Source organism: Sus scrofa, chromosome 6, assembly GCF_054392235.1.
Source record: "Sus scrofa isolate SSC_HxYL_T2T_F1_AM1 chromosome 6, Sscrofa_HxYL_maternal_Yorkshire_Landrace_v2.0, whole genome shotgun sequence".
Lineage (NCBI taxonomy): Eukaryota > Metazoa > Chordata > Mammalia > Artiodactyla > Suidae > Sus > Sus scrofa.
The window spans coordinates 167124040-167150895 of NC_139388.1; the positions used below are offsets into that span (position 1 = coordinate 167124040).

Here is a 26856-nt window from a genome sequence, read left to right on the forward strand (position 1 = left end):
GACTTCCAATACTACGTTGAATAACAGTGGTGAGAATGGACATCTTTGTCTTGTTCTAGATTTTAGTGGGAAGGCTTTCAGCTTTTCTCCATTGAGTATAATATTTGCTGTGAGTTTGTTGTAAATGGCTTTTATTATGTTAAGGTATGTTCCCTCTATACCCACTTTGGTAAGAGTTTTGATCATGAATGGATGTTTGAATTTGTCAAATGCTTTTTCTGCGTCTATTGAGATGCGCGTGTGGTTTTTTACTTTAAGAATATTTTTAATATGGCTTATTTTTTGTTTTTGATGGTGTTGCCTTCAATCTTCTCCAGAATTGCGATTTTATGGTTAATAAACTTTAAATTGTTGCTGCATTCAATTGATTCCCCTTTATAGATCATAATATTCTTAAATAAAAGGCATTATCTGTAAGTATTGAGTTACCTGGTAAACTTACAGCAAATTATTCCAAACTGAGGACATTCACAGTTATAAGCCTTTTATTATTGAAATACATAAACATTTTAGTCCAGCTATTTTCATAGTTATTATCTTGTTTACTCCCTCCTGAAAATTTTTCTTGGATAATTTTTTTTTATAAAAAAACTTCTGTCAAATAAGCTTCTCCTTGATTCTTTTAAATTTTTGCCAAATGCAGATGCTCCAAAATTGCAGGCCTTCTCAATTTCATTCCACTGTGGTCCATATATATAAATATCCAATTAAAAATTGGAGCTTCATTAAAAAATTCTCCTCATAAACTGAGTTATCCCAAAGTATAATCACTGAATTTCAAAATTAAATCTTGTATTTCAATTGTGCTTTCATCATTTAATTTGTGCGGTTCTTCCCTTGCTTTTGTAGAGATAAATGTCATGTCTTCCTGTTTGAAAGCTTTGTTTTCAATAATTGCAGATTCATAAAGGCTTTAAAAGCTAAAATACTTTGGTGCTTCATTTGTTGAATACTTGATTAAAGATTTCCAACTGATTTTGAACAAGATGTAACCAAAATTTTGTTCTCATTTAGAGGTCTCATTAACAAAATTTAGGGGCCTCATTAACAGTAAAAACAAAAAAACACACAGCAAAATCAACGTTGATTAACAGAGAAGCTTATTAAAGGCTCAAAATCTCTAAGATCCCATTGATGGCAGTAAGTAAAGAAAATAAGCATGATCTGACTTCCTGAAACTTTAAAAAGAATTCTCGGAGTTCCCATTGTGGCTCAGTGGATAACGAATCCGACTAGGAACCATGAGGTTGCGGGTTCGGTCCCTGGCCTTGCTCAGTGGGTTAACAATCCGGCGTTGCCGTGAGCTGTGGTGTAGGTTGCAGACGCTGCTCGGATCCCGCGTTGCTGTGGCTCTGGTGTAGGACAGTGGCTACAGCTCTGATTAGACCCCTAGCCTGGGAACCTCCATATGCCGCGGGAGCGGCCCAAGACATGGCAAAAAGACAAAAAAGATAAAAAAATTAAAAAATAAAATAAAAAGAATTCTCTTTGTGTGTGTGGTTTAGCATTACTTTCATAAAAGATTGTTTCTGTTACTTTGCGTAAATTTCGAGAACCATGGTTTCTATTTTGAGAGTAGTAAATAAAATCTTGTTTTGGATGCAGTTTTGATATATATGGACATCTCCAACCAACTCAAAATAAGTTTCTCTTGAATAGGTTTGTTGATTTAACAAGTGCATTTATCAAAATTTGTGTTCATATTATCATAACAAAAAATAAGTAATTTTATTTTTAATGTTGAAATTTATTTTTCTGAATTAACAGTATCATTACCTCTCAGTATTTAACCTTCACTGGAATGAATTTCCAAAAGCTTCACTTCGATTCTATGAATTGGGTGAAAATAATTGAATTACATTGGAATTAAATTATTTTCAATTTGAAACATCTAATGACCCTATTATAAAATCGCTGGTTTTAATTGTTCTGCTAATAGAGAAAAGACATTAACAGCTACCATTTTATATACAAGAAAACTTGGAATTAAAAATGATTGAAATTATTTTAGAAGAATAGTCATGTACCCTAAATAAAAGTGATACTACACATCACTCTGAAGTATGGCTTTTCATTTAAAGTACTATTGACTATTCTAAAATAATTGCAATCATTTTTCTTCCGTAGTTTTATTTTACAAATGTAAATTACAGTTTTTGGGTGTACATTTTCTTAAAATAACTGTTAAACCAAGTAGTTGCTGATGTTTTTTCAGCAGAATTGTGTCTGTTGGTTTTATATGGTCATGTTATCAGTATACCCCTATAAGTGGATCATAAATAGTGACAAACATTTTATGCAAGTAACATGTTTATTACTGAATTTCCTGAGGAAAAAACATGCATTTTTTGTATTTTTTAGTTCATTGATGGTGAAATAGTTTATTGAAAAAAATTGAGTACAAAAAAAATAATTTTAGATTTACACCATATGATAAATACACTTAAAATAGAGTATTCTCTATAAGCAGGATTGCTCAGTCTCTGTTTCCCAAATATATTTTTCACCCACTTAACCTATAGTATTCCATACTTCCAGTTAATTCCAACAACTAATGACCTGGAGGCTCCAGGCATCTGGCAGTTTGCCACACGGGCCACAGTGTAATTGGCTGGTAAAGCCAGCTACCAGCAGTGACAAAACCTTTAAAGATATCTCCCACCACAGTTTGGGTCCTGAAGATGTTAACTGCCATTCTGCATCTAGACAGACATTTAGGTTTTTTGGTTTTTGTTTTTTGGGTTTTGTTTTGTTTTGTTTTGTTGGCCATATCTGAGGCACGTAGCAGTTCCTGGGCCGTGAACCGAATCTGAGCCACAGCAGTGATAACACCAGATCTTTAATCCACTAGGCCATCAGGAAGCTCCCTCACACTTAGTTTTATTGGAGAGCACATCTTGAAAGGAAGGTATTGGTGACATTGGGTATGGAAAGGGTCAGGAACAGAAAACAGGGTTATCACTGACCCTGTGTCTCCTGTCCTACCTGTTTTGCCCATTTCATAACCTAAACTCTCTTACTGTTAACTTGGGATTCATTATTCTGAAACAAGACAGTGCAATGCCAACTATCCATCATACAGTGCATGGTGATAATCACAGCTACCATCGTGAGCACCTGTTGCTTGTCATGTACCAATCTCATCTCTAATCTTCAAAAGAAACCCGTGAGCTAGATGTGGTTTTTGTTTTATGGATGTGGAAATGCAGGCCTAAGGCCACACAACTGATAAATGATGGACGTAAACAAGAGCCTAGGTCCACATTCTTTCTACTGTACAGTGACTACATTTCATAAAGGCATCAAAAGTGGAATTGAATACATTTCATAAAGCCATCAAAAGCTCTCTCGATTCATTCTAACTCACCTCTGCCTGATTTATTTGTTCATTTATTCAGAATATTTATCAGGTGCCTTCTGTATACTAGGCTCTCTGCAGGGTGACTGCAAGAAGATTCCAGTCTTGTGACTTCACACCCAGAACCCTTATTATTATTCCTCCCATGATGTAGCAACAAAGTAACTTGGATATAAAACTTCAGTGCAAACCTGAACTGTTGCAGCTATAGCTGGCTACCTGATCCCAAAACATCCAGCATTCTAAAAACGCCTCATATACTATCCCATATCCCAGCAAATGATCATTTTGAAAACACAGTCCTTTTCACCTAACAGTCACCCTAAAAGGGATACAGGACACATTTTAGTAACCACATTTTACACAGAGACACCAAGAGAGGTAGAGTCTGGCCCAGGGAATACAGTGTAAACTAGCACCCAACTCCCAGTTCTTTGTCCAGTGTCCTCCTCCCAGGAATCTGGATTGGAGAAGATAGAGGCTTCTCTTTGTATGAGGATCCCGTCCCTGGAGTTTCTGGCTGCATTAGCATTCTGCCAGCAGACACGCGTAGGTAGGAATATTGTTGCTGTCCATGACCAGAGGGAATAATCAGTCTCAGCTATTCCCTGACTCTAAACCAGCCGAAGTAATTGGGTTTAATTTTAATTTTTTTTAATGGCTTGGAATTAATAGAAGCAGCTGCTGCCACAGTGTGTGGGTGTCCTTCTCCAGAAGGCATAGACCAAAAAGAGAAAAAAAATCCTATACATAAAATAAACTCTGAAAAATAAACAATAGAGTGTGTAGGACAAAAAGGTTAATTTACCAGAATCGAGCAGTCTTTTTGTTATCAAAAACTCTGCTGGCAATATGTAGCTCTGTCTTTCTCCTCCCACCACTAGTGCCATCAACCCCTGATAAGATGATAATCTGATTAGACACTGGGTGTAAAAATGTGTTGCCTGTATCTGAGCACTCCCTCACTCTCTCCTTCTCCCCCTCCCTGTGACTCACCAAGAGATTAGCTGTGACAAAGTGCAGAGAAAGATAAGAATAGATATGCTGGTGACAGGAAAACTATTATAATTATTTGGAGGATGATAGGATTGGAATTGGGAGCAAGTCCTCTTTACCTAGGGGGGTAGATTTATAATGTGGGCACTCATGCCTGTGCCTACCTGTGGCAGATGCCAGAGAAGAAACGGAGGGGCCAGCTGGCTCAAGCCAGGTGACGGTTTAGATTGTTACAGCCAAATGTAGACTAAAGGCCATGTGTTGGCATGGTTGACAAGCCAGAGATTCAGCTGTCCTCATGAAGGGAAGAGAGATGAAATCTTTCTTCAATTTCAAATATACCTGGAAACTGGATGCCAGTGTGCTTCCCTGTCCTGGAGAGACAAAGAAGGGGAGCCAAGAGACTATTTCTGCAATTGCAATTGTTGGATAAATTTCACAGCCTTGGTATGGTGGGAAGAATATGTATCAGTCAGACAACAGTGTACATCAAACAGGTAGCACATTGGCAGCATGTAGGAGGTGCTCAGTATATGTCATTCCCTTTGGGAATATCTGAATACCTTTGTTCATATACCTCCGCTAGGATGTATGGGCTGAAAAGACTAATTCTTTGTTATTTCTCTTGCTCCTAATTTGAAGAAAAAAGTTTGTGTCCACTGTCAAAGAAGACCCTATGTTTAGAACACATCTATATTTTCTGCTTAGTGAGGAAGGAAATTAGGGCTCCTGTCTTTCAGGCTTCTGAGGAGGGCTAGGGAATGCGCCCTGTGTATTCTCTCCTTTGGGTCCTGAGCGTCTCTCCCTCTGTGCTCTGGTAACTTCCAAGATGATGCCCTGGCAATCTGGCTGATGGTTTGAAGAGAAGGCAAAGAGGATGGTAAATGGGAAGGAATCATTAATTTTTACACTCATTAAACCATAAATTCACTCATTCATTCATTCATTCATTCAATAAATATGCTTTGAGCTCCTCTTCAGGGTCAAGCACTGTGCTACATGTTATGGATTTGTGATGAATTAGAAACACTGAAGTTTCTGTAATTAGTATTTAGAGCAAGTAATTATTCCTGGAGTTGTAGACAAAGACTTCAAAGAGGAAATGTGATTTGAGCTGGGTCTCACTCTTCTACGTATAGACGCACTATGTAGAAAAGTATGGGAAAGGCAATTACAGAAAAAACAGCAGTTAAAATGGCATGGAGATTTCTGAAACATAATGTATTCAGGGCATGACACAGCTTCACATGGATGGAGCACAATATACATGCATTGGTAGGGTTGAAATTATTTAATATGTTAATATCTTAAAGTTCACTCAAAAATATATTCATTTATCCAGTTCATGACCATTTTGGAACTTGTCCTCCATTCAAGGCTGTCCTGCAGGTTCTGTTGTGCAGAACCAGATGAACAATATACAGTTCCTGCCCTCAAGGAGAGCTCAACCTAATGGTGGAGAAAGGGATATATTCAAGTTATTAGGATGAAATAGAGGCTCTAGGAGTTCCCATTGTGGCTTAGTGGTTAACGAACCCAACTAGTACCCATGAGGACATGGGTTCAATCCCTGGCCTCACTCAGTGGGTTAAGGATCCAGTGTCGCCATGAGCTGTAGGGTAGCTTGCAGATGTGGCTTGGATCCCAAGTTGCTGTGGCTGTGGTGTAGGCCAGAAGCTACAGCTCTGATTCAACCCCTAGCCTGGGAACCTCCATATGCCATGGATGCGGCCCTAAAAAGACAAAAAGAAAAAAAAAAAAGAAAGAAATAGAGGATCTAGTAGAAAAATATACATTGTATGATTGTGAATGTGTTCAGTGTATACATGCATGCAGTACACATGTGCATGCATGTGTGTGTGTGTGTGTATGCTTGCTTACACATGTGAATGTATGTCTGAATTGAGGATGTAAGTTACAGGCCTCCCTCACACATGCAGTGGCTCTCTTTAGTCCTCAGGATGGGCCCTTGTTTCAAGGGTGGATGATGATGATCATGATGACTTGTTTCAAGAGCTGGATCAACCTTTAGTCCGAGTCCCAAGAGTACATGTCACAGGCCTTGTAATCAACCTGCATCTCTAGCAGGGTCAGGTGTTTGACTATTTCCTTTCTGGAGTCTTCTATGTTTCTCCGAAGAAGAATTCTTGACCCTACCTTCCTTTTTTTTTTATTTGTTTATTTAGGGCCACACCCATAGCATATGGACGTTCCCAGGCTAGGGGTGGAATCAGAGCCCCGTAGGTGCCAGCCTACACCACCGCCAAAGCCACACCAAATCCAAGCTGCATCTTTGAGCTGCACCACCACAGTGCCTGAGCGAGGCCAGGGATCGAACCCGAGTCCTCATGGATACTGGTTGGGTTCGTTATAGCTAGCCACAGTGGGAACTCCTACCTTCATTTTTTTTTTTTTTTTAATCATATGATTTGGGATCACAGGAATAACTGCAGAGGATTATTGTGAGGATTAGAGGAGTTAGTACATGACAGAGTACTTAAAATGGCCTAGCACGTGGTCAATGATTATTGTTTTATTTTTCCCTCCTTATCTCAGACTCTCTGTGTTAAATGGAATCAGAAGACTGCATTGTTTAACTTAACATAAAGTACAGGAACTTTTTTTATGGAATCCCTTAAAGCTTCCCGTATTTATACTCCTCCATAACATAAACTTTTCTACTTTCCCTTCAGCTGAATGTTGAAGAGTCTCTCCTTACACTGAGGTAAAACTTACCTCCTTGTGATGCCTGCCATGTGTCTGTGGAGATGAGTCTTATTTTCATTTTACCAGTGCTTTTTTAAATAAGCAAGTACGATTTGAAACTTATCTGTACCATTTATTTTTTCCCCCAATACATTATTTTTTTTTCTGCTGTACAGCGTGGTGACCCAGTTACACATACATGTATACATTCTTTTTTCTCACGTTATCATGCTCCATCATAAGTGACTAGGCGTCTGTATCATTTCTTGTGAGAAAGAGCAAAAAAATGTGACACTGTTCCTGTCTTCAAGAAGCCTACCTTCCCTTTGACGAAATCTCCATTTACTTTTGATGCTTATCGTTAAGAGACAAACTAGGTGATAAAAATGGTTTGACATTAATATTAAATATCAAAGTAGAAAAAAATTAATGAGGAACGAATGGTCAGAGAAGGCTTCAGAGAGGAGGTGCATTAAAGAAGAGACATGTATTTATAGTCTTCTGTTTATTAATTAGTTCATTTAACAATATTTCAACCTTTACTGACAATCTGCAATATGCCACTTCTATGAGTAGGAGTTTACCTAGCAGGTGAGATACCTGGCACGGAGGGAAGATCAAACACCAAGATACAGATGTGTCAGAGGTGTGACACAATATTGTATTCAAGGGTTGTGAGTAGTTCAGTATGAATAAAACATAAGGTTCAAGGAGGGAGAAGTGGCTGATAATGCTGGAATCACGGGCAGCCTTTTCAAGATAGGAAGTTGTTTGAAGAATTTTTAGTAGGAGAGTACTGGAGAGAGTACGGTGACACAAGATTTTTCTGGAAGCAGAAGGTAAGACTATGAGTTGGTGGCCAGGGTAGAAAGGCACATGGCAACTTACCACAGGGACAGTGAGCACAAACTTCAGAGTCATGTTAGCCTGAATACAATACAGGCTCTGCTGCTTACCAGCCGTGCAACCTCAGGGAATTTTTTACCTCTCTGATCTTCGATTTTCTTGTCTGTGTAAAGATGTTAATAGCTCCTAGCTCATAGGGTACCGTGAGTATTCAATGATAATGCATATAAAATATTTAACACCATGCCTGATACATAGTGAAAACATAATGAGCAAAATAAGAGAAAAACCAGAAGTGCATTCCAAATGAGAGACACATTTCTCCTACATAGACCCATTCCTCCTTTCCTTTATTCTTTGTGTTACTTTGCATCCTCATGAATTTAGCCCACTGAATCCTTCTCAAACAGATTTTTGTTAGTATCCTTAGCAGAGTCTGGAACATCTAAGCCCTGTGCAGCCTCTCAGCTTCCTTGAATGATCACCACAGGATCCATTACCTTCATTCTGTCTGCAAATCAGGTTAGGACCCACTCGGCAGAGGAACTAGGATAGCTGCAAACCTTAGATAAATTCTTCTGAGAGCACATGATCAAATTTGGTGGAGACAGCAGGCGCTCTGAGTCAAGTTGCTAAATGTGGCTAGAATAGGAGAAAACTGAGGTGATTGAACTTAAAGCGTGGAACTTGATTGGATATACTAGTAAGTGAAGATTTGAAACATCAGCATCATAACCTGAGACACCTGTGACTTAGGAATCACTTGTGTGTGAAGACATGCTCGCCTTGTGCTCCAGGAGACTCAGACTCAAACCCTAGAGCAGCTATCACAGACCATTGGTTGGAGACCTCAAGGCCATTTCCACTGATGTTGTCCCTGAATACAGATCTGGAACCCTGAGACTTGCTTCCTCCACCAGCCTCACATTCCTTCACGTTCAGTCAAATTACAATTACAGACCATTATTTATTCTTATCCCTGTTCTGTTCTCTTCTTCCCCCTCTAATCTTGGTTTTCAACTGCTCCCTTTTCTATTCCTTCATTTTCTGGTGAAACTCAGCTCCTAGGTGAATAGTCTCCCTTGGACCCCCAGTTTTAATCCACTAATTCCTTTACCCCTTGAATTAACCAGTCTATAGTACATGATATTTAAATATTTGCTGAATAGAACAGTGAGCTAAAAAGCCTGACTATCCTGGCAGCCAGTCCTTCCCCCTTTGCCTTTTTAGGAACTGCCTATTCTCCTGTATTCCATGTACAGAAGAATCAAGAGGGGACCCTTCATGTCTCATTCACTTTCCAGGCCTTTTTCGTCTCTATTTCATCACTGGCAGCTCCAAAATTTCAATGTAGGGAAGGCTGAGGGTAGTAATCAGTTTAGAAAGGAGGAGTGCCTAGGGAATTTGCCTTAAAGCTGGTTCGTGTCACAGGAAGTCGGTTGTTACTTGCATGTTTATTCCTCCCGGCTTTGGGCGCAGGATCATATGGGCTCTATCGGTGGGCCTAAGCATAACCTCTAGACAGCTTGTGATACTACCATGGACTTTCATGTGAAAAGCCCTATTCCTTTTTGCTTGAGCTGTTCTCTCTGCATCCTGTCCTCTTCATCACCTTTGGATTCCTACCCGTCTTGGACTCCATGGCCCATCCCATCAGCCACTTTTATCTAATAGTCAAGTTTGTATTATTTTCTATACCTGTGCAGTTACTACTCTGTCCTTCTGACCATTCTCATTCTCGTCTATCCCTTGGACTGGCACAGTCATGGTTCTTTACTTCTTTTACTCATTTGAAAGGTACCCTGTGACCTCAGGGTAATGTTTAAGTTCCTTACCATGGTTTAAATAGTCATCCTTTCATACCTGCAGATGTAAAGCCCAGGGGCATGGAGGGACAACTGCAGTCTCTTCCTCATATGACTCCTGCCTTCCTCTTCAGACCTGTTTCTCGTGATTTCCATTCCCATTCTTTGTGCTTCCGCTGTAATGAAACCCTTGCAGTTCAAACATTTTACTTGTTTCTTCTGACCTCCTGGCCTTGGCACACACTCATGTCTGGAGTGTCAGAAGCCCATAATTTATCTAGAAGGACTCTGGAGAAGTATGCTAGTACTGACTTGGAATCAGATAGAAACAGATTTGAATCCCAGCTCTGTCGTTTACTCGCTTGAGACTGTGCATAAGCTTCCTAACTTTATGGACCTCCGTGACCCTGTCTTCTCAGTGGGGTAACAATAGTGTGGATGAAGAAAGTCACCTGCCTTAACAGTATACAAAAGATTTTGAACCATTAAGCCATCAGCCACTTGCAGCCACCCCGATTGTGCACCCTGAGGGGTTTCAGGATGGCAAAAAAAACAAAAACCAAAAAGGACACTGGCCCTAGGTAGTTAAGATTCATATCAAAGGAATGATTTCAGTGAACCCAGACTCTTGCATCTTCCCATATGTAGGAAAGTGCTAAATTCATTCATCTGACATGTCTTGTATTTTTTAATTAACAGTATTCTTTTGCTATTACTACTACCTGGTTTTGTTTGTTTGTTTAACAAAAAATCCTTTATATCTTGGCTCCTCCCTTACCGCTTTAGAACAGCCCCTCAGAGCTATCAGAGTGCCTGTTTCCCAGGCTTAAATCCTCAGTATATCTGCCAAAGTCATTCCCAACTTTTAGGTTAGGCATTTTTTTTTTTTCAGTTGGCAATGCCCACCTGGACAGGATAGTCATGATAATTAAATCAGTTAGGAATGAGTCCCAGAAGCAACCTATGCTAGTGTGATCTCTCCACTTCTTCCTTTCTCTTTCCCCTCATTTCTCCCTCCTTCTTCTTTTTTCTTCCTTTTCTTTTGCCTTCTTCCCCTCTCTGCATTCCCCTTACTGTGTGTGTGAGAGTCATAGCATCCAGGGCTACAGGCAAGCAGTCTGAGCTGAAACATGTACAGTATCAGTGCCATGTAATGTTTGCTCTTCCACAGGAAGCCAGCAGCCTTACCTCCCTTTCTGGCCACTGAGGCAGCCTCGGAAAGACACCAAGGTAGAAACAGGATTGTGCAATAAACTACTGGCATGTGTTATAATGATGTGGAGGTCTTAACTGTTTTCTCCAGGCCCCCTACCCAGATCCAGCACCATTATTGTTTTTCTCAACTTCGGTTCTGGTACCACCCTCCTCATGCTTTCCTCCATGTGCTCCTGTGCCCCTTGGCTTCTCAACCGAATGCCACTGCAGTGGGCTTTACATTTTCCCGCCACCATGCCAGAAACCCCAGAAACACATTTGCCCTTAAGAAGCTTCCAAATAAAGCTGGTGGCTAAAACTTAGAAAGCAGTCAGTTTAAGCCTGTGAAGTGGGTGAATATAAGTTATAGGGATTGTAACTACAACATTTTGCCTTTTCTCATGGATGTGTTTCAGTGCTGTGTATTGGAGAATGAGCCTGTTACGTTGACTTAGCAGAATTGCCTACATAGTATATTTTAAAGCAATATTTCCCAAAGTGCTTCTGTGGAAAATTCGTCTCATGGAATGCTCTACAGAGAAATAACAGTAATAATTTAAAGAAAGGTTGAATATTCTTTTCTCTCCCTTGAATATTCACAATGCATGTTAACTTATTTTAAAATGTTTAAATTAGTGTTATACTATGAAAATCTGACCTCCTTGAGAAAAAGTAGGCTCCCCTAGTTATGTCACTATAATATCCCACTGTTTCCCCTCAAAGCACTTTTGGAGCCTGTATCTATATTATATATTTCTTTAAAATATTTTGTTGACTGCTTCCTCACCAAGATATATACCTCAAGAAGACAAACACCCAGCCTGTCTTATTTAATATTATACATCAAGAATCTAGCACACTCTGGGCCTGGGCATATAATAGGTGCTCAAAATAAGAACAAACAATGAATAAAACTTGTTCATACTTAACTGTGCATTGTCTGAACAGTTGATAAAAGATAGGGATGGAACTTGAACCTAGTGCTACCAGATTCTAGTCTCTTTTTTGCCATGTATGTTGTATGTTGTTGGCCTTGGCCACCACCTAAGTTTCTTAATGGTACAGTTTTTTTCTCTTGGGCATTTATTCCCACTGATTACATTTTGAAGCTTGAATGACCATCTGATATGCCTAAATTTCTTTGTTTGTATCTTCCAGGCAAAGGCTGCCACCTAAAAATGTTTACTACTACCGCTGCCCAGACCATAGGAAGAATTACGTGATGTCCTTTGCATTTTGTTTTGACCGAGAAGAAGATATTTATCAATTTGCTTACTGCTACCCGTATACGTACACTCGCTTTCAGCACTACCTTGACAGCCTGCAGAAGAGAAACATGGATTACTTCTTTCGGGAGCAGCTGGGTCAGAGCGTGGTAAGGCCCATTCAGAAACCAGCAGCCCAGGGGAAGAGTTTACCAGTCGTTTTTATAGAATGCAAATAATAGATACTGGTGCTTTGACAATATATGCTCTTGAACTTTTAAAAATCATTAATTTTTGTGTAGTATTTCACTGCTATGGCCACCAGGAGGTTATGGAATAGGATGAGACAGGTGCTTGTCCTTCTGAATGAAGCTGAGAAAGTTCTTTATTGAAAGACAAAAGTTATAATGAACCCTCAAAACTGAGGAAAAAAAAATCCTATCATGTGCCGCCTAAGGCATGAGAGCATTTTGTAAGTCTGAGCATCTGAGATGAAAAATAAATTTGCTTCTCAGTGAATTCAACTTGCCTGCAGTACAGGTTAGCAAGTGGTGTGCACTGTGGTTGTGCTGTCCTCAGTGTGTTCTATTTCTGCCACCTGTCAGGTCTCCACCTCTTCTTCCTTCTCCTAGATCCCTGGGCCTGGAGATTTCAGTCTTAAATTCTGTATTAGTTTCCTATTGCTCTCACAACAAATTGTCATGAACTTTGTTGTTTAAAACAATGCAAACTTATTATCTTAGAGGTTTAGAAGTCTGAAATTGGCGTCTCTGGGCTAAAATCAAAATATCAACAGGTCTGTATTCCTTCTAGAGGCTCCAGGAGAGAATTAATTTCCCTACCTTTTTCAGATTCTAGAGACTGCTTGCATTCCTTAACTTGAGGTTCCCTTTCAGCTTCAAAGCCAACATTGGATGGTCAGGTCTTTCTCATTCTGCAGCACTCTGACATTGAGTCTCCTGCCTTTGTCTTTCACTTTTAAGGGCCCTTGGGATTATGTTGGGCTCACCCAGATAATCCAGGATAATATCTCCAACTCAGAATCTTTGACTAAATCATATCTGTACAGTCCCTTTTGTCGTCTCAGGTAACATATTCAGAGGTTCCAAATATTAGGACTTGGACATTTTGGGAGACGGCCACATTGTTCCACCTGTCCTGCCTTCCTATGCTCCCTTTTCCTTTTCTTCTCCCTGCTTAACCCAGGAATCGTGCCTCTAAGACAGGCATATTGAGCATTTTAAAGATTCTAAGTGAAGTTACTGGTGGAATTGGCGGAAAATACTGTTCTTGAGATTCTGACCTGTGTTGGAAAAAAGGACTCTGCCTAGTGACTGTGGGTTCCCCCCTAGAAGTGAGTCCCACTTCTAAATAAAAGTTTTCAAGCTGACTATTTAAAAGACATAGAGTCTGGCCAGTTTCAGAGAGAAAGAAGGTTTGTATATGGCACAAGTCCCTGAGAGCCAAAACTAGTCTGAAAAGCTAATGGTCATGATAATATTTTTATAGTCTGAGATTCTCTTTGCACTAAGATTTTGCTAAGTATCTTCCTTCTACTTGAAACTTCTTCCTAACAGTGCTTCTGATGGGTGCCATGTGTCCCTAGTGCCTATGTATTTTGAACTGAGAATTGGGACACATGGTGTATCAGTCAGCATGCTAGCAGGAAACAGATGGTAACCTCACATTAGGATAATTTGACAAGGACTTAATAAATGGGCTATTTACAAGGTGTGGGCATGGTGTAGGAAAACCACAGGGTATAGTGCAATTCCCTGGGGCTAGTAACAGCTTAGAGTATGTGAAGGGAAAGAGTGGTTATCAGAACCCAATAGTAGAGAGTCACGCAGTGGGCCACCTTGAGTAGAACAGTGACCTTCAGTGGAAGAACAGTTAGCCTGAGATGACCCTCCAGGAAGGGAGCTGAGAAAAATAAATACATATAACTCATTATCTTACTTCCGTCTGATCTCCTATTAGGGGTTCCTATTGACCAACTCAACTGGAAGTCAGAGGGCAAGAGAGCCCGCTGGTGTAATTCATACAAATAAACTTCTCTGGACAAAGAAAATGTTGGAAAAGGGCAGAGCGTGGTTGTAGAGAACAACTAGAACATATTAGGCACACATGGTCTGATCAACACTCTATTACTGGAAAAAGTGAGATTATCTGATATGGGATTGTTGGAGAAATCCTGAGATGAATGTTTGTCAGACATATGACTTGGGATATAAATTAAGAGAATGAGAGTTTCATTCAATACTTGTGACTTTTAAGGCAAGGATTTGTTCCTTTCATTCCTGTGTTCACCCCAGTCCTCTCTTAGATTTATGGCAGGCAGAATAGAATGTAGATGCACATTGAATGGCTATGGAGTATATTATGAATAAATGAAAGAATGAAGTAAGATATATGCCTAGAATGTGAAGAGCTAGGAGCATCAGAAAACAAAAGAAAAGGAATAATAGGATAATTTAATGTAACAATAATTTATATCTAAAATAAAAGTTAAATAAGATGGAAGTTTATTTCTTTTGCATATTTCATTTTTATCCCATGTAGCAGAACTCATGTCTACACTTAACTAAAGGAAAGATGAGAAGTGAAGTCCTCATTCTGGGTGACCATGTGTCTGTCTAGCCAAAAATTGGCAGTCCTGCAGATATAGAGGAAAATTAATGTGAAAGGGTAGCCTGGAGTCTGCCACGAGAAGCTTGACTCCTGCTCCAGCTCTAACACCAAACTACTTATATGACCTCGAATGTTACTAACCTTTCCTGGAGACAAGTTTTTCATCTATAAAATGAGAAAGTTGAAGTTGATAGAGGTTTTTAAATTATTCTTTGAGGAATTCTTCAGTTACAACAAAATAATTTGAGACCCCTGTCTTACTTCAGATCCTATGAGAGGTACTATGGGGATATATAATAAAGTATGCAGGTATTGGTATACTTCCAGAAATGCATACTATACCAAGGGAAATAAGACATTTTCAAACAGAAAATGTTTTAAGAGGATGTAATTAAGGATCTTATAAGTTGTTTAAAGAATCGATGGTCAGACTAAACATCATGGAGAATATGGGCTTTAAGCTGAGTCTTAGAAGTTGGATAGGATTACTGAATACAGAGTTGAAAAGAAGGTGCCCCAGAGAGCAAGAAATAGCCTGAGTCATTGAATGGTGGTAATTGATCAGAAGTCTAGTTTGATTGGTGTAAGGAATCTTCCTACTGGAAGATAAGGGTAGACAGGAATTCGGGAGCCAAACTCTGGCAAACTTTGGCTGTCACATTAAGGAATTATCGCTATATCCCTTTATTCAGATTCCACACAAAGATACTTTTTATAGACTATCCTTCTTGTTTCTGACAATGGTTTTTTGGAGGAGGTAGAATTATCTCAGTTTGAGAGATAAATGATCTAAGGCTAATAAGATAAGTTACTTGGTTAAAGCTGCATGGCTAATTCATAACAGGCAATATTTAAACCCATGGACATGCCCTGACACTTCAGTGAACCTACTGATGTTTTCCACATTGTACCTACTGAAACTTATAGATTTTGAGAAAGGGATTAGACCTTATCTGAAGCTGTGTCTTAAGAAAGTAAAGTTAATAGAAGTCCAGGGCATACCTGTGCTGGTTAACCTAGATAGGCAAGTTCTGTGCATTGCCTCAATCTCCCTGATCTGAGTCTTGAAGCAAATACCAGAGACTTTAAGGCTTTCTGGCACACTATTGCAGGCAGGACAATTCTTGGTTACCAGGGCGTTTGATGTGGCTCATGTCTGAAGACACCACTATAATCAGTTAATCCTTATTCCAATTTGGAGGGAGGATAATTATAAGTAAGAAGGCTAAACATGTCAACAGCCAGTTCTTAGGGAAAGCAGACAGGAGGCACGATTTTGAATTTCTAGTGCTGGAACTATTAATCACTATGGGTATAGCTACTATTGCTACTAATTATATCATCCAAAACAGCGTTTTATTTTGTTACTCACCAATAGACCCTTCTAACTCCAGCAAACAAAATCCCTTTGTACATGCATCGAAGCCACTATCTGACATTTAAGTTAAATACATCATTGGAAAGATCTTTATATTATTGTTGCTTTAACACCTTTACTGAGGTATAATTTATATACCATAACACTTACTCTTTGCAGGGGTACAATTCTATGATTTTTAGTAACTTTATAGAGTTTTACAATTATCACTACAATCTAAAAATTTCCCTTGTAACTCTCCACTTCCACTCTCAGAATTAAGCAACTATTTATTTTCTCTCTGAAACTGTAAACTTACCATTTCTGGACATTTCCTATAAATGGAATCATACACTAGTCACTTTTTGCATTCAGCGTCTTTCATGTAACATTATATTCTTGAGGTTCAACCATGTTGCAGTATGTATCATTTGTTTTTAGTGCTGTATAGTTTACTATTAAAAAGATATTCCACACTTTATTCTCTAGTTGATGGATATTTGGATTGTTTCCAGTTTGGAGCTATTATGAATACTAATTTTCATCTCTCTGAGTGGACATGTGATCAGATTTTTCTTGGGTAGTCTTCTAGGAATGGAATCATTGGGTCATGTAAGTTCATATTCTGCCACCACCATCATGGGCTCCTGAGTCAGGCACAGAGCCACCATTGCTAAGAGACTCATGAGCAGGCACCAAGCACTGCCCCTGCCATCCCAGGAGTGCACAAGTCATTGCCACTGGTGTGAGACCTGAGAGCAGGTGCCAAGCACTACCCCCACTGTCCCAGGAGTGTGTGAGCTGCCACCACCACTAAGAGACCCAGGAGCAGATGCCAGTAGCTGCCCCTGCTATCCTGGCAGCAAATAGACTGTCACCACTGCTGGGACACCTGAAGGCAGAACCAATCATTGCCCCATGCTGTCCCAGCAGGCACAGGCTGCTGCACCTTCAAACCCCAAATCAAGGGGGTAACAGCCAGCACACACTGAGAAAAGAGGCAGAAAATATCTAAATTAAAGGCAGCTCTTCTGTGGTATAGGTTGCAGATGTGTCTCGGATCTGGCATTGCTGTGGCTGTGGCCTGTTAGCTACAGCTCCGATTAGGCACCTAGCCTGGGAATCTCCATATGCCACAGGTGCAACCCTAAAAATTAAAAAAAAAAAAAGCAAAACAAACAAATAAACAAAAAAGCAGCTCTTCAATTTCAGAAAAGATGGTGGAGTAGAAGGACTTGAGCTCACCTCCTCTCATAAAAACACAAAAATAACAACTAACTGCTGAACAACCATTGATTAAAAAACGAAACAAAACAAAACACTAGACCTTACCAAAAAAGATATTTTCCACCCAAAGACAAAGAAGAAACCACAATGAGATGGTAGGAGTGGCACTTTTGTAATATAATCAAATCCTATACCCACCAGATGATGACCCACAAACTAGCAAATAATTATATTTCAGAGGTTCTCCTACAGAAGTAAATGTCCTGGGCCTCACGTCTGGCTCCCCAGCCTGAGGATCTGGCGTCAGGAGGAGGAACTTCCAGAGCATTTGGCTTTGAAGGCCAATAGGTCTTGAGTGCAGGAGTTCCACAGAACTGGGCAGAAAAGAGACACAATGCTTGGAGGGTGCATACAAGTTTTCATGTGCGCTGGGACCAAGCACAAAACAATGACTCCTTAGGAGTCATGATAAACCTAGCTGCAGGTCTTGGAGAGTCTTCTGGGGAAGTGGGAGACAGCTGTGGCTCACTGTGGGGGCAAGGACACTGTTGGCCGAGGCCCCAGGGAATATTAATTGATGTGAGCTCTCTTGGAGGTTGCCATTTTTTGCACCAAGACTTGCCCCAATCCAATAGCCTGCAGGTTTCACTGCTGGGACACCTCAGGCTAAACAACCAGCATGGTGGAGACAGACACAGCCATCAGCAGACAGGCCGTCTAAAGTAATATTGAACTCCTATCCACCTCTAAACACTCCCCTTGACATGCCCTGCCCATCAGTGGGACAAGAACTAGCTCTATGCATCAGTGGCAGGTACCAGTTGCACCTACCAGGGAGCCTGCACAAGTACCTGGACCAGCCTCACCCATCAGGGGGAAGACACCAGAAACAAGTGGAACTACAATCCTGCAGCCAGAAGAAAGGAGAACACCCACACAGAAAGACAAAATGAGATGGCAGAGAAATTTTTTCCAAATGAGGGAACAAGATGAAAACTCAGGAGAATAACAGAATAACTAAGTGGAAATAGACAATCTACCTGAAAAAGAATTCAGAGTAATGACAGCAAAGATGATCCAAGATCTCAGGAAGAAAAAAAAAATGGGAGCACAGACTAAGAAGATACAGAAATGTTTAATAAGAGCTAGATAATTTTAAAAACAAACAGATGAACAAGACAAGAACTGAAATGAACAATACATTAGAAGGAATCAATAGCAGAATAAAAGAGGCAGAGGAATGAATAAGTAAGCTGAAAGAAAGAGTTCAGGAAAATCACTGCTGTGGAACAGACAAAGAATAAAAAATGAAATGAGGGAAGTTTAAGAGACTTCTGGGAAAACACTAAATGCACCAATATTTGCATTATAATGGTTCTAGGAGGAGAAAAGAGAGAAAAGTCCAGAAAAAAATATTTGAAGGAATTATAGCCAAAAGCTTCCCTAACATGGGAAAGGAAACCCTCAAGTCCAGGAAGCCCAGAGTGTCCCATATGGGATAAACCCAAGGAGGAACATACCAAGACGCATATTAATAAAACTGACAAAAATTTAAGACAAAGGAAAAATATTAAAATCAACAAGGGAAAAACAACAACTAGCATAACATGGAATCTCAATAAGGTTTTCAGCTGATTTTCCAACAGAAACTCTGAAGGCCGAAAAGAAGTGGCCTGATATATTTAAAGTGATGAAAGGGAAAATCCTACAACCAAGAGTACTCTACCTATCATGACTCTCATTCAGATTCAACAGAGAAATCAAAAGCTTTACAGAGAAGAAAAAGATAAGAGAATTCAGCACCACCAAACCAGCTTTATAAAAAAATGCAAAAATGAAAATACCAAAAAAAAAATAAAATAAAAACCTTCTCTAGGCAGAAAAGAAAGCACCACAACTAGAAATAATAAAATTACAAACAGGAAAAATCACTCATAAAGGCAACCATATGGTAAAACTAGGAAACCATCCACATACAAATATAATATCAAAACCAGGATTCCTGGGAAGAGGAGAGTATAAAAGCAGGATGTTGGAAATGCATTTGAAATTAAGAGCCAAACAACTTAGAACAGTCATTTGTAGGAGTTTCCTAGGGGCTTTAGCAGTTGAGGATTTGGTATTGTCACTGCTGTGGCTCAGTTTCAATCCCTGGTCCAAGGAACTTCTGCATGCTGTGGGCATGGCTAAAAACTCAAACAAAATCAATCATGTATTTATATATAGAAGTATATAAAAAACTCATGGTAACCACAAACTAAAAATCCGCAATAGATACACAAACAAAAAAGAACAAAAACAAGCCAAAAACAACACTAAATATAGTGATCAGATTACAAGAGAAAAGAAAAAAAGAGGAAAGGAAGAAAAAAGATCTACAAGAACAAATCCAAAACAAATAACAAAATGGCAATAAGAACATTCATACCAATAATTTCCTTAAATATAAAGGGATTAAATGCTCCAACCAAAAGACAGACTGATTGAATGCCTACAAAAAAAAGACCCATGTATATGCTGTTTACAAAAGACCCACTTCAGACCTAGGGACACATACAGACTGAAAGTGAAGAAATGGAAAAATTTAACCCATGGAAATGAAAAATCAAAAGAAAGCTTGGGTAGTAATACTCATATCAGACAAAATAGACTTTAAAATAAAGAATGTTACAAGAGACAAAGAAGGACACTTCATAATAATCTAGGGATCAATCCAAGAAGATGTAACAATTGTAAGTATGTATGAATCCAACGTAGGAGCACCACAATATATAAGGGAAGATGCCAAGAGCCATACAAGGAGAAATCAACAGTAACACAGTAATAGTCAGGGACTTTTAACACCCAACTTACATCATTGGACAGATCATCCAGACAGAAAGCCAAAAAGAAAACACAGGCCTTAAATGACACACTAGACCATCTGGACTTAATTGATATCTATCAATCATTCTATCTGAAAACAGAAGAATACATGTTCTCAAATACACATGAATCATTCTCCAGTATAGAACACATGCTGGGTAACAAAACAAGCCTTGGTAAATTTGAGAATATTAAAATCATATCAAGCATCTTTTTCCAACCACAGCAACTACAAGAGGAAAACGGCAAAAGACACAAACACCTGGGAGGTTAAACAATATGCTACTAAACAACCAATGGATCACTGAAGAAATCAAAGAGAAAATTAAAAAATACCTAGAGACAAATGACAATGAAAATGTAATGCTTGAAAACCTACTGGACACAGCAAAAGCAGTTCTTAAGAGGGAAGGCTGCAGTGATACAATCTTACCTGATGACACAAGGAAAATCTCAAATAAACAACCTAACCTTACACCTAAAACAATTAGAGAAAGAACAAACAAAACTCAAAGTTAGTAGAAGGAAAGAAATCATAAATATCAGAACAGAAGTAAATGAAATAGAGATGAAGAAAACAAGAGAGAAGATCAGTGAAACTAAAAAAAGTGGTTCTTTGAAAAGGATGAAAAAAATCAATAAACCTTTAGTCAGACTCATCAAGAAGAAAAAAAGGGAGAGGGCTCAAATGAATATAATTAGAAATGAGAAAGGAGAAATTAAACTGACACCACAGAAATACAAAAGACCATAAAAGACTACCCTAGGCAACTATATGCCAATAAAATGGACAAACTAAAAGAAATGGACAAATGCTTAGAAGGTACAATATCCCAAGACTGAACCAGGAAGAAACAGAAAAGATGAATAGACTAATTACAAGTACTGAAATTGAATCTGTGACTTTAAAACTCCCAACAAACAAAAGTCAAGGATCAGAAGGCTTCACAAGTAAATTCTACCAAACATTTAGAGAAGAGTTAACAACTATTCTTCTGAAGCTATTCCAAAAAATTGCAGAGGAAGGAACACTCCCAAATTCATTCTATACGGCCACCATCATCTTGATACTAAAATCAGGCAAAGATATCACAAAAAAAAGAGAGAAAATTACAGGCCAAAATCACTGATGAACATAGACATTTAAAATCCCCAACAAACTAGCAAACTGAATCCAACAATACATAAAAAGGATCATACTCCATGATCAAGTGGGATTTATCCCAGAGATGCAAGGATTTTTCAATATCTGGAAGTCAATCAATGTGATAAACCACGTTATTAAACAGAAGAATGAAAACCATATGGTCATCTCAATAGATGGAGACAAATCTTTTGGCAAATTTCAACTCCCTTTCATGATAAAAGCTCTCCAGAAAGTTGGCATAGAGGGAATCTATTTCAACATGGTAAGGCTATGTATGACAAACCCAGAGCTAACATCATTTTCAATGGTGAAAAGCTGAAAGCATTTCCTCTAAGATCAGGAACAGGACAAGGATGTCCACTCTCACCACTTTTATTCAATATATTTTTGGAAGTCTTAGCCATAGAAATCAGAAAATTTAAAGAAATAAAATAGATTCAAATTTTAAAAGCAGATGTAAAATTGTCACTATTTGCAGATTCAGTAGAGTTGCAGGATACAAAATTAAAACATAGAAATCTCTTGGTTTCTATACACTAACAATGAAAGATCGGAAAGAGAAATTAAGGAATCAATCCCGTTTAACATCATATCATAAAGAATAAAATAGCTAGGAATAAACGTACCTAATGTGGAAAAAGACCCATACTCTGAAAAATATGACACTAGTGAAAGAAACTAAAGATGACACAAACAGATGGAAAGATATACCATGCTCTATGACCCAAAAAATCAACAGTGTCAAAATGACTCTCCAACCCAGGACAATCTACAGATTCAGTGTAATCTCTATCAAATTACCAAAGGCATTTTTCACAGAACTAGACAAAAAACTTTAAATTTGAAAGACAAATACCATATGATATCACTTATATCTGGAATCTAATATATAGCACAAATGAACCTTTCCACAGAAAAGAAAATAATGGACATGGAGAACAGACTTGTGGTTGGCAAGGAGGAGGGGGGAGGAGTGGGATGGATTGGGAATTTGGGGTTAATATATGCACACTATTGCCTTTGGAATGGATAAGCAATGAGATCCTGCTGTATAGCACTGGGAACTATATCTAGTCACTTATGATGGAGCATGATTATGTAAGAAAATAGAATGTATACATGTATGGGTAACTGGATCACCTTGCTGTATAGTATTAAATTGACAGAACACTGTAAACCAGCTATAATGGAAAAAATACAAAATCATTATACATTTAAAAAAAATTTTAAATTTGTATGGCAACACAAAAGACCTTGAGTGGGCAATGCAATCCTGATAAAAATAGTGAGAGCTAGGGAAATCAGGTTCTCTGACTTAAGACTATACTACAAAGCCACAGTCATCAGTGTGGTGTGGTACTGGCACAAAAACAGAAATATAGATCAATGGAACAGGATAGAAAATCCAGAAATAAACAGATGTATCTAAGGTCAACTAATCTATGACCAAAAGGCAAGAATGTACAATGGAGAAAAGACAATCTCTTCAGTATGTGGTGCTGGGAAAATGGGATAACTCCATGTAGAAGAATGAAATTAGAACATTCGCCATCATATCATTCAGAAAAATAAGCTCAAAATAGATTAAAGATCTAAACGTAAGGTCAGATACTATAAAACATCAGAGGAGGACATAGGCAGAAAACTTTTACATAAATTGCAGCAGTATCTTTTTGGATCCATCTCCTAGAGTAATGAAAATAAACATAAAAATAAACCAATGGCACCTAAATAAACTTAAAAGATTTTGCACAGCAAAGGAAACTGTAAACAAGACAAAAAGCACATGAAAAAATGCTCAATATCACTAATTATTAGAGAACTGCAAATCAAAACTATAGTGAAGTATCACCTCACACCAGTCAGAATGGCCATCATCAAAAAGTCTACAAACATTGATGGCAATGTAAATTGGTACAGCCTTTATGAAGAATATTGTGGAGTTTTCTTTAAAAGCTAAGTAGAGAACTACCATATAATCCAGCAATCTCACTCCTGGGCAAATATCTGGAGAAAACAGTAATTCAAAAAATATACATGCACCCCGCTGTTCATTGAAGGCCTTTTTATGAAAGCCAAGACATGGAAGCCACCACAATGTCCAATGACAGAGGAATGGCTAAAGATGTGGTATGTGTATATATATATGTGTGTGTGTGTATATATGTGTGTGTGTATATATGTGTGTGTGTGTGTGTGTGTGTATATGTGTGTGTGTATATATGTGTGTGTGTGTGTGTGTATATGTGTGTGTGTATATATGTGTGTGTGTATATGTGTGTGTGTATGTGTGTGTGTGTATATGTGTGTGTGTATATATGTGTGTGTGTATGTGTGTGTGTATATATATGTGTGTGTGTGTGTGTGTATATATATGTGTGTGTGTGTATACAGTGTACATATATACAATGTACATATATACATAATGAAATATTATTCAGCCATAAAAATAATGAAGTTAGGCCATTTGCAGCAACATGCGTGGGCCTAGAGATTGTCATACAAAGTCAACAATGTCAAACAGAGAAGGACAAATATCATTTGATATCACTCACATGTAAAATCTTAAAAAATAATGATTCAGGAGTTCCTGTCATGGCACAGCAGAAACAAATCCGACTAGGAACCATGAGGTTGCAGGTTTGATCCCTGGCCTTGGTCAGTGGGTTAAGGATCCAGCGTTGCTGTGGCTGTGGCGTAGGCCAGCAGCTGTGGCTCCCATTCAACCCCTAGCCTGGAGATCTCCATATGTCACGGGTGAGGCCCTCCAAAAAAAGACAAAAGACGAAAAAAAAAAAAAAGATTCAAATGAACTTATTTACAAAACAGAAATAGACTCACAGACTTTGTAAACAAACTTATGGTTACCAAAGGGGAAAAGTAGGAGGGAGGGATAAAGTAGGAATTTGGGATTAACATATATACAATACTATATATAAAAGAGATAATCCATAAGGCCTGCAACGGGAAGCTCTCCTCAATATTCTGTAATAACCTATATAGGAAAGCAATCTTAATAAGAACGAACATATGTTTATGTATTACTGGATCGCTTTGTGTACATCTGAAACTAGAACAAAATTGTAAGTCAACTACACTCCAATATAAAATAAAAAATAAATTTTAAAAAAGTTCATATTCAACTTAAAAAAATACTTGCCAAACTGTTCCATTTTACATTCATACCAACAGTCTAGGAGAGAGGGCTATCGTTCCTCCATATGCTTGCTAACACTTGAAATTACCTATATTTTTTACAGCCATTTTAGTGAGTAGGTAGTGATATCTCACTGTGGTTTTAAGTTGTGTTGCCCTAATAACTAATTATGTCGATTATCTTATATTGTGTTTATTTGCCATTTCTATGTCTTTTTTGAAGTGTTAGTTTAAATATTTTTCCCACTTAAAAAAGTGGGTTATTTGTGTTCTTGTAATGAATTTTGAGTATACTTTATGTATTCCAAATGCAAATACTTTGTCAGACACATTTTTTTGCAAATAATCCCCTCTAATCTCTGCCTTATCTTTTCATTCATCTCCTAACCATGTCTCTTGGGGAATAGAAGTTTTTTTAATTTTGAAGTCCAATTTATCAGGGTTTTTCCTTATGGATCATGCTTCTGGAGTCTTATCTAGAAACTCTTCCTGTCTGAAGGCCACAAAATTTTCTCTTTTCTTTGAATTATTTTTAATAGTTTCTGATGAATAGTTTTTAATAGATAATAGTTTATAATAGTTTTTCTATTTATTTTTAATAGTTTTCACTTACATTTAAATGGATCATTTAAATCCATAATCCATTTTGAATTAATTTTTGTTTGTTTTGTTTTTTAGGGCCACATCCGCTGCATATGAAAGTTCCCAGGCTAGGGGCCAAATCGGAGCTGCAGCTGCTGGCCCACGTCACAGCCACAGCAGCGTGGGGTCGAAGCCATGTCTGTGACCTATACCACAGTTCATGGCAACGCCCCATCCCAACCCACTGAGTGAGGCCAGGGATTGAACCCACATCCTCATGGATACTAATCAGATTTGTTCCCACTGTGCCACAATGGGAACTCCCTGAATTAATTTTTTATGTATGACGTGAGTTAAGGGTCCAAATTCAATTGTTTTCCATATTTATATCCAATTGTTACAGCACCGCTTTTTGAAAAGACTTACCTTTTACCCATGGATGATCTTGTCTTTCCCCAATGCCTCTGCTCAGTTTTTCTTTTTTCTGTCCCCATTTTTAAGGCTGATTTCCCTATGAGTCAACGCTGTGTCTCTGTAGGTGAGCTCTCATTATACTGGGTTTGTGCTCATCTACCCTGAGCCTGTAGGGCTTCCTTCTTCTGCCAGTGGGTCTGTGTGTGGGTGTGGGGAGCACAATCAAGGTTCAGGCGGTTTTCAAGGCTGCCTTGGCTTTTACTTTCCCTTTAGTGTTTTATTTCCTATGTGCATATGTGCAGCCTTAAGGTTATTCAGTGTGTGGGGCCGCTTGAGGCTTCTCAGATCTCTTCTGAGCCTGCATGCAATCTCTTTTCTTTCTGTCTTTTTGTCTTTTTAGGGCCTCACTCGCGGCACATGGAGCTTCCCAGGCCAGGGGTCCAATAGGAGCTATAGCCACCGGACTACGCCACAGCCACAGCAACGCGGGATCCCAGCCGCGTCTGCGGCCTACACCACAGCTCATGGCAACGCCGGATCCTTAACTCACTGAGCGAAGCCAGGGATCAAACCTGCAACCTCATGGTTCCTAGTGGGATTCATTTCTGCTGTGCCATGATGGGAACTCACCCAGCATTCAATCTCAACCAGAAGTATGCTTGTCCCAGCTCTGCAAATGGGGGGCCCTCCTCACTTGCCCAGAGACAATGCTGCTGGGTCTGGGCACTGCCTGTTTCTCCAAATTAACTGAGTCCCTTCAACCATGACAGAAAAGCTGTCACAGCCTGGCCTGCCCTAGCATTTACCAAGCCTGTGGGAAAATGGAATGAATCCAGGACAGAGCGCCATAGATTCCCACTCTTATTACCTCAAGTTCAGCAGTTTTCGAAACATAACAGTTTTGAGATTGTTCTCAATTTGGTCAATTTCCAAAATTCTGAAATGGTTGGTTATGTCCATTTTTACCAGCTTTCTATTTGTTTGAGGGATAAGCTTTACCAATATTCTCATTGCAACATAGCCAGAATTAGATTTTAACTGACAATGTGAGTTTTTAAATCATTCGGCCCTTGTACTATCAAGCATAGTGAAATAAGTCACTATTTTCATATTTTATTGGACTAGAGGAACACATAACTCTCTCTCTCTCTCTCTCTCTCTCTCTCTCTCTCTGTGTGTGTGTGTGTGTGTGTGTTGAAAGGATTAGATGCAGAGAACCATTCTCATACTTAAGGACACTTGCCACAAGGAAGTGTCTAACAAAGAAAATAGTCTGAGAGTGTATCTTAGGGAATCACTAGAAAATAATTTATATGAGAATTAGATTATCTAGGCTCAGCCCTTGGCAAACTCTATGCCCTTGGGAA

General features: G+C 38.8%; 1 protein-coding gene across 13 annotated transcripts in view; it reads left to right on the top strand.

Moving 5' to 3' along the window:
- LOC100737108 (AGBL carboxypeptidase 4) overlaps positions 1-26856 on the top strand; it is a 1252169-nt gene that overhangs the window by 732248 nt on the left and 493065 nt on the right. For all 13 annotated transcript variants that reach the window (XR_014808341.1, XM_084965126.1, XM_021097823.2 and 10 more), the window contains one exon: positions 12064-12280. Coding sequence is in view for 12 of the 13 variants with exons in the window: in XM_084965126.1 (XP_084821252.1) it covers positions 12064-12280 (217 nt within the window). In the remaining variant the exon portion in view is untranslated. The remainder of the gene's footprint in view (positions 1-12063; positions 12281-26856) is intronic.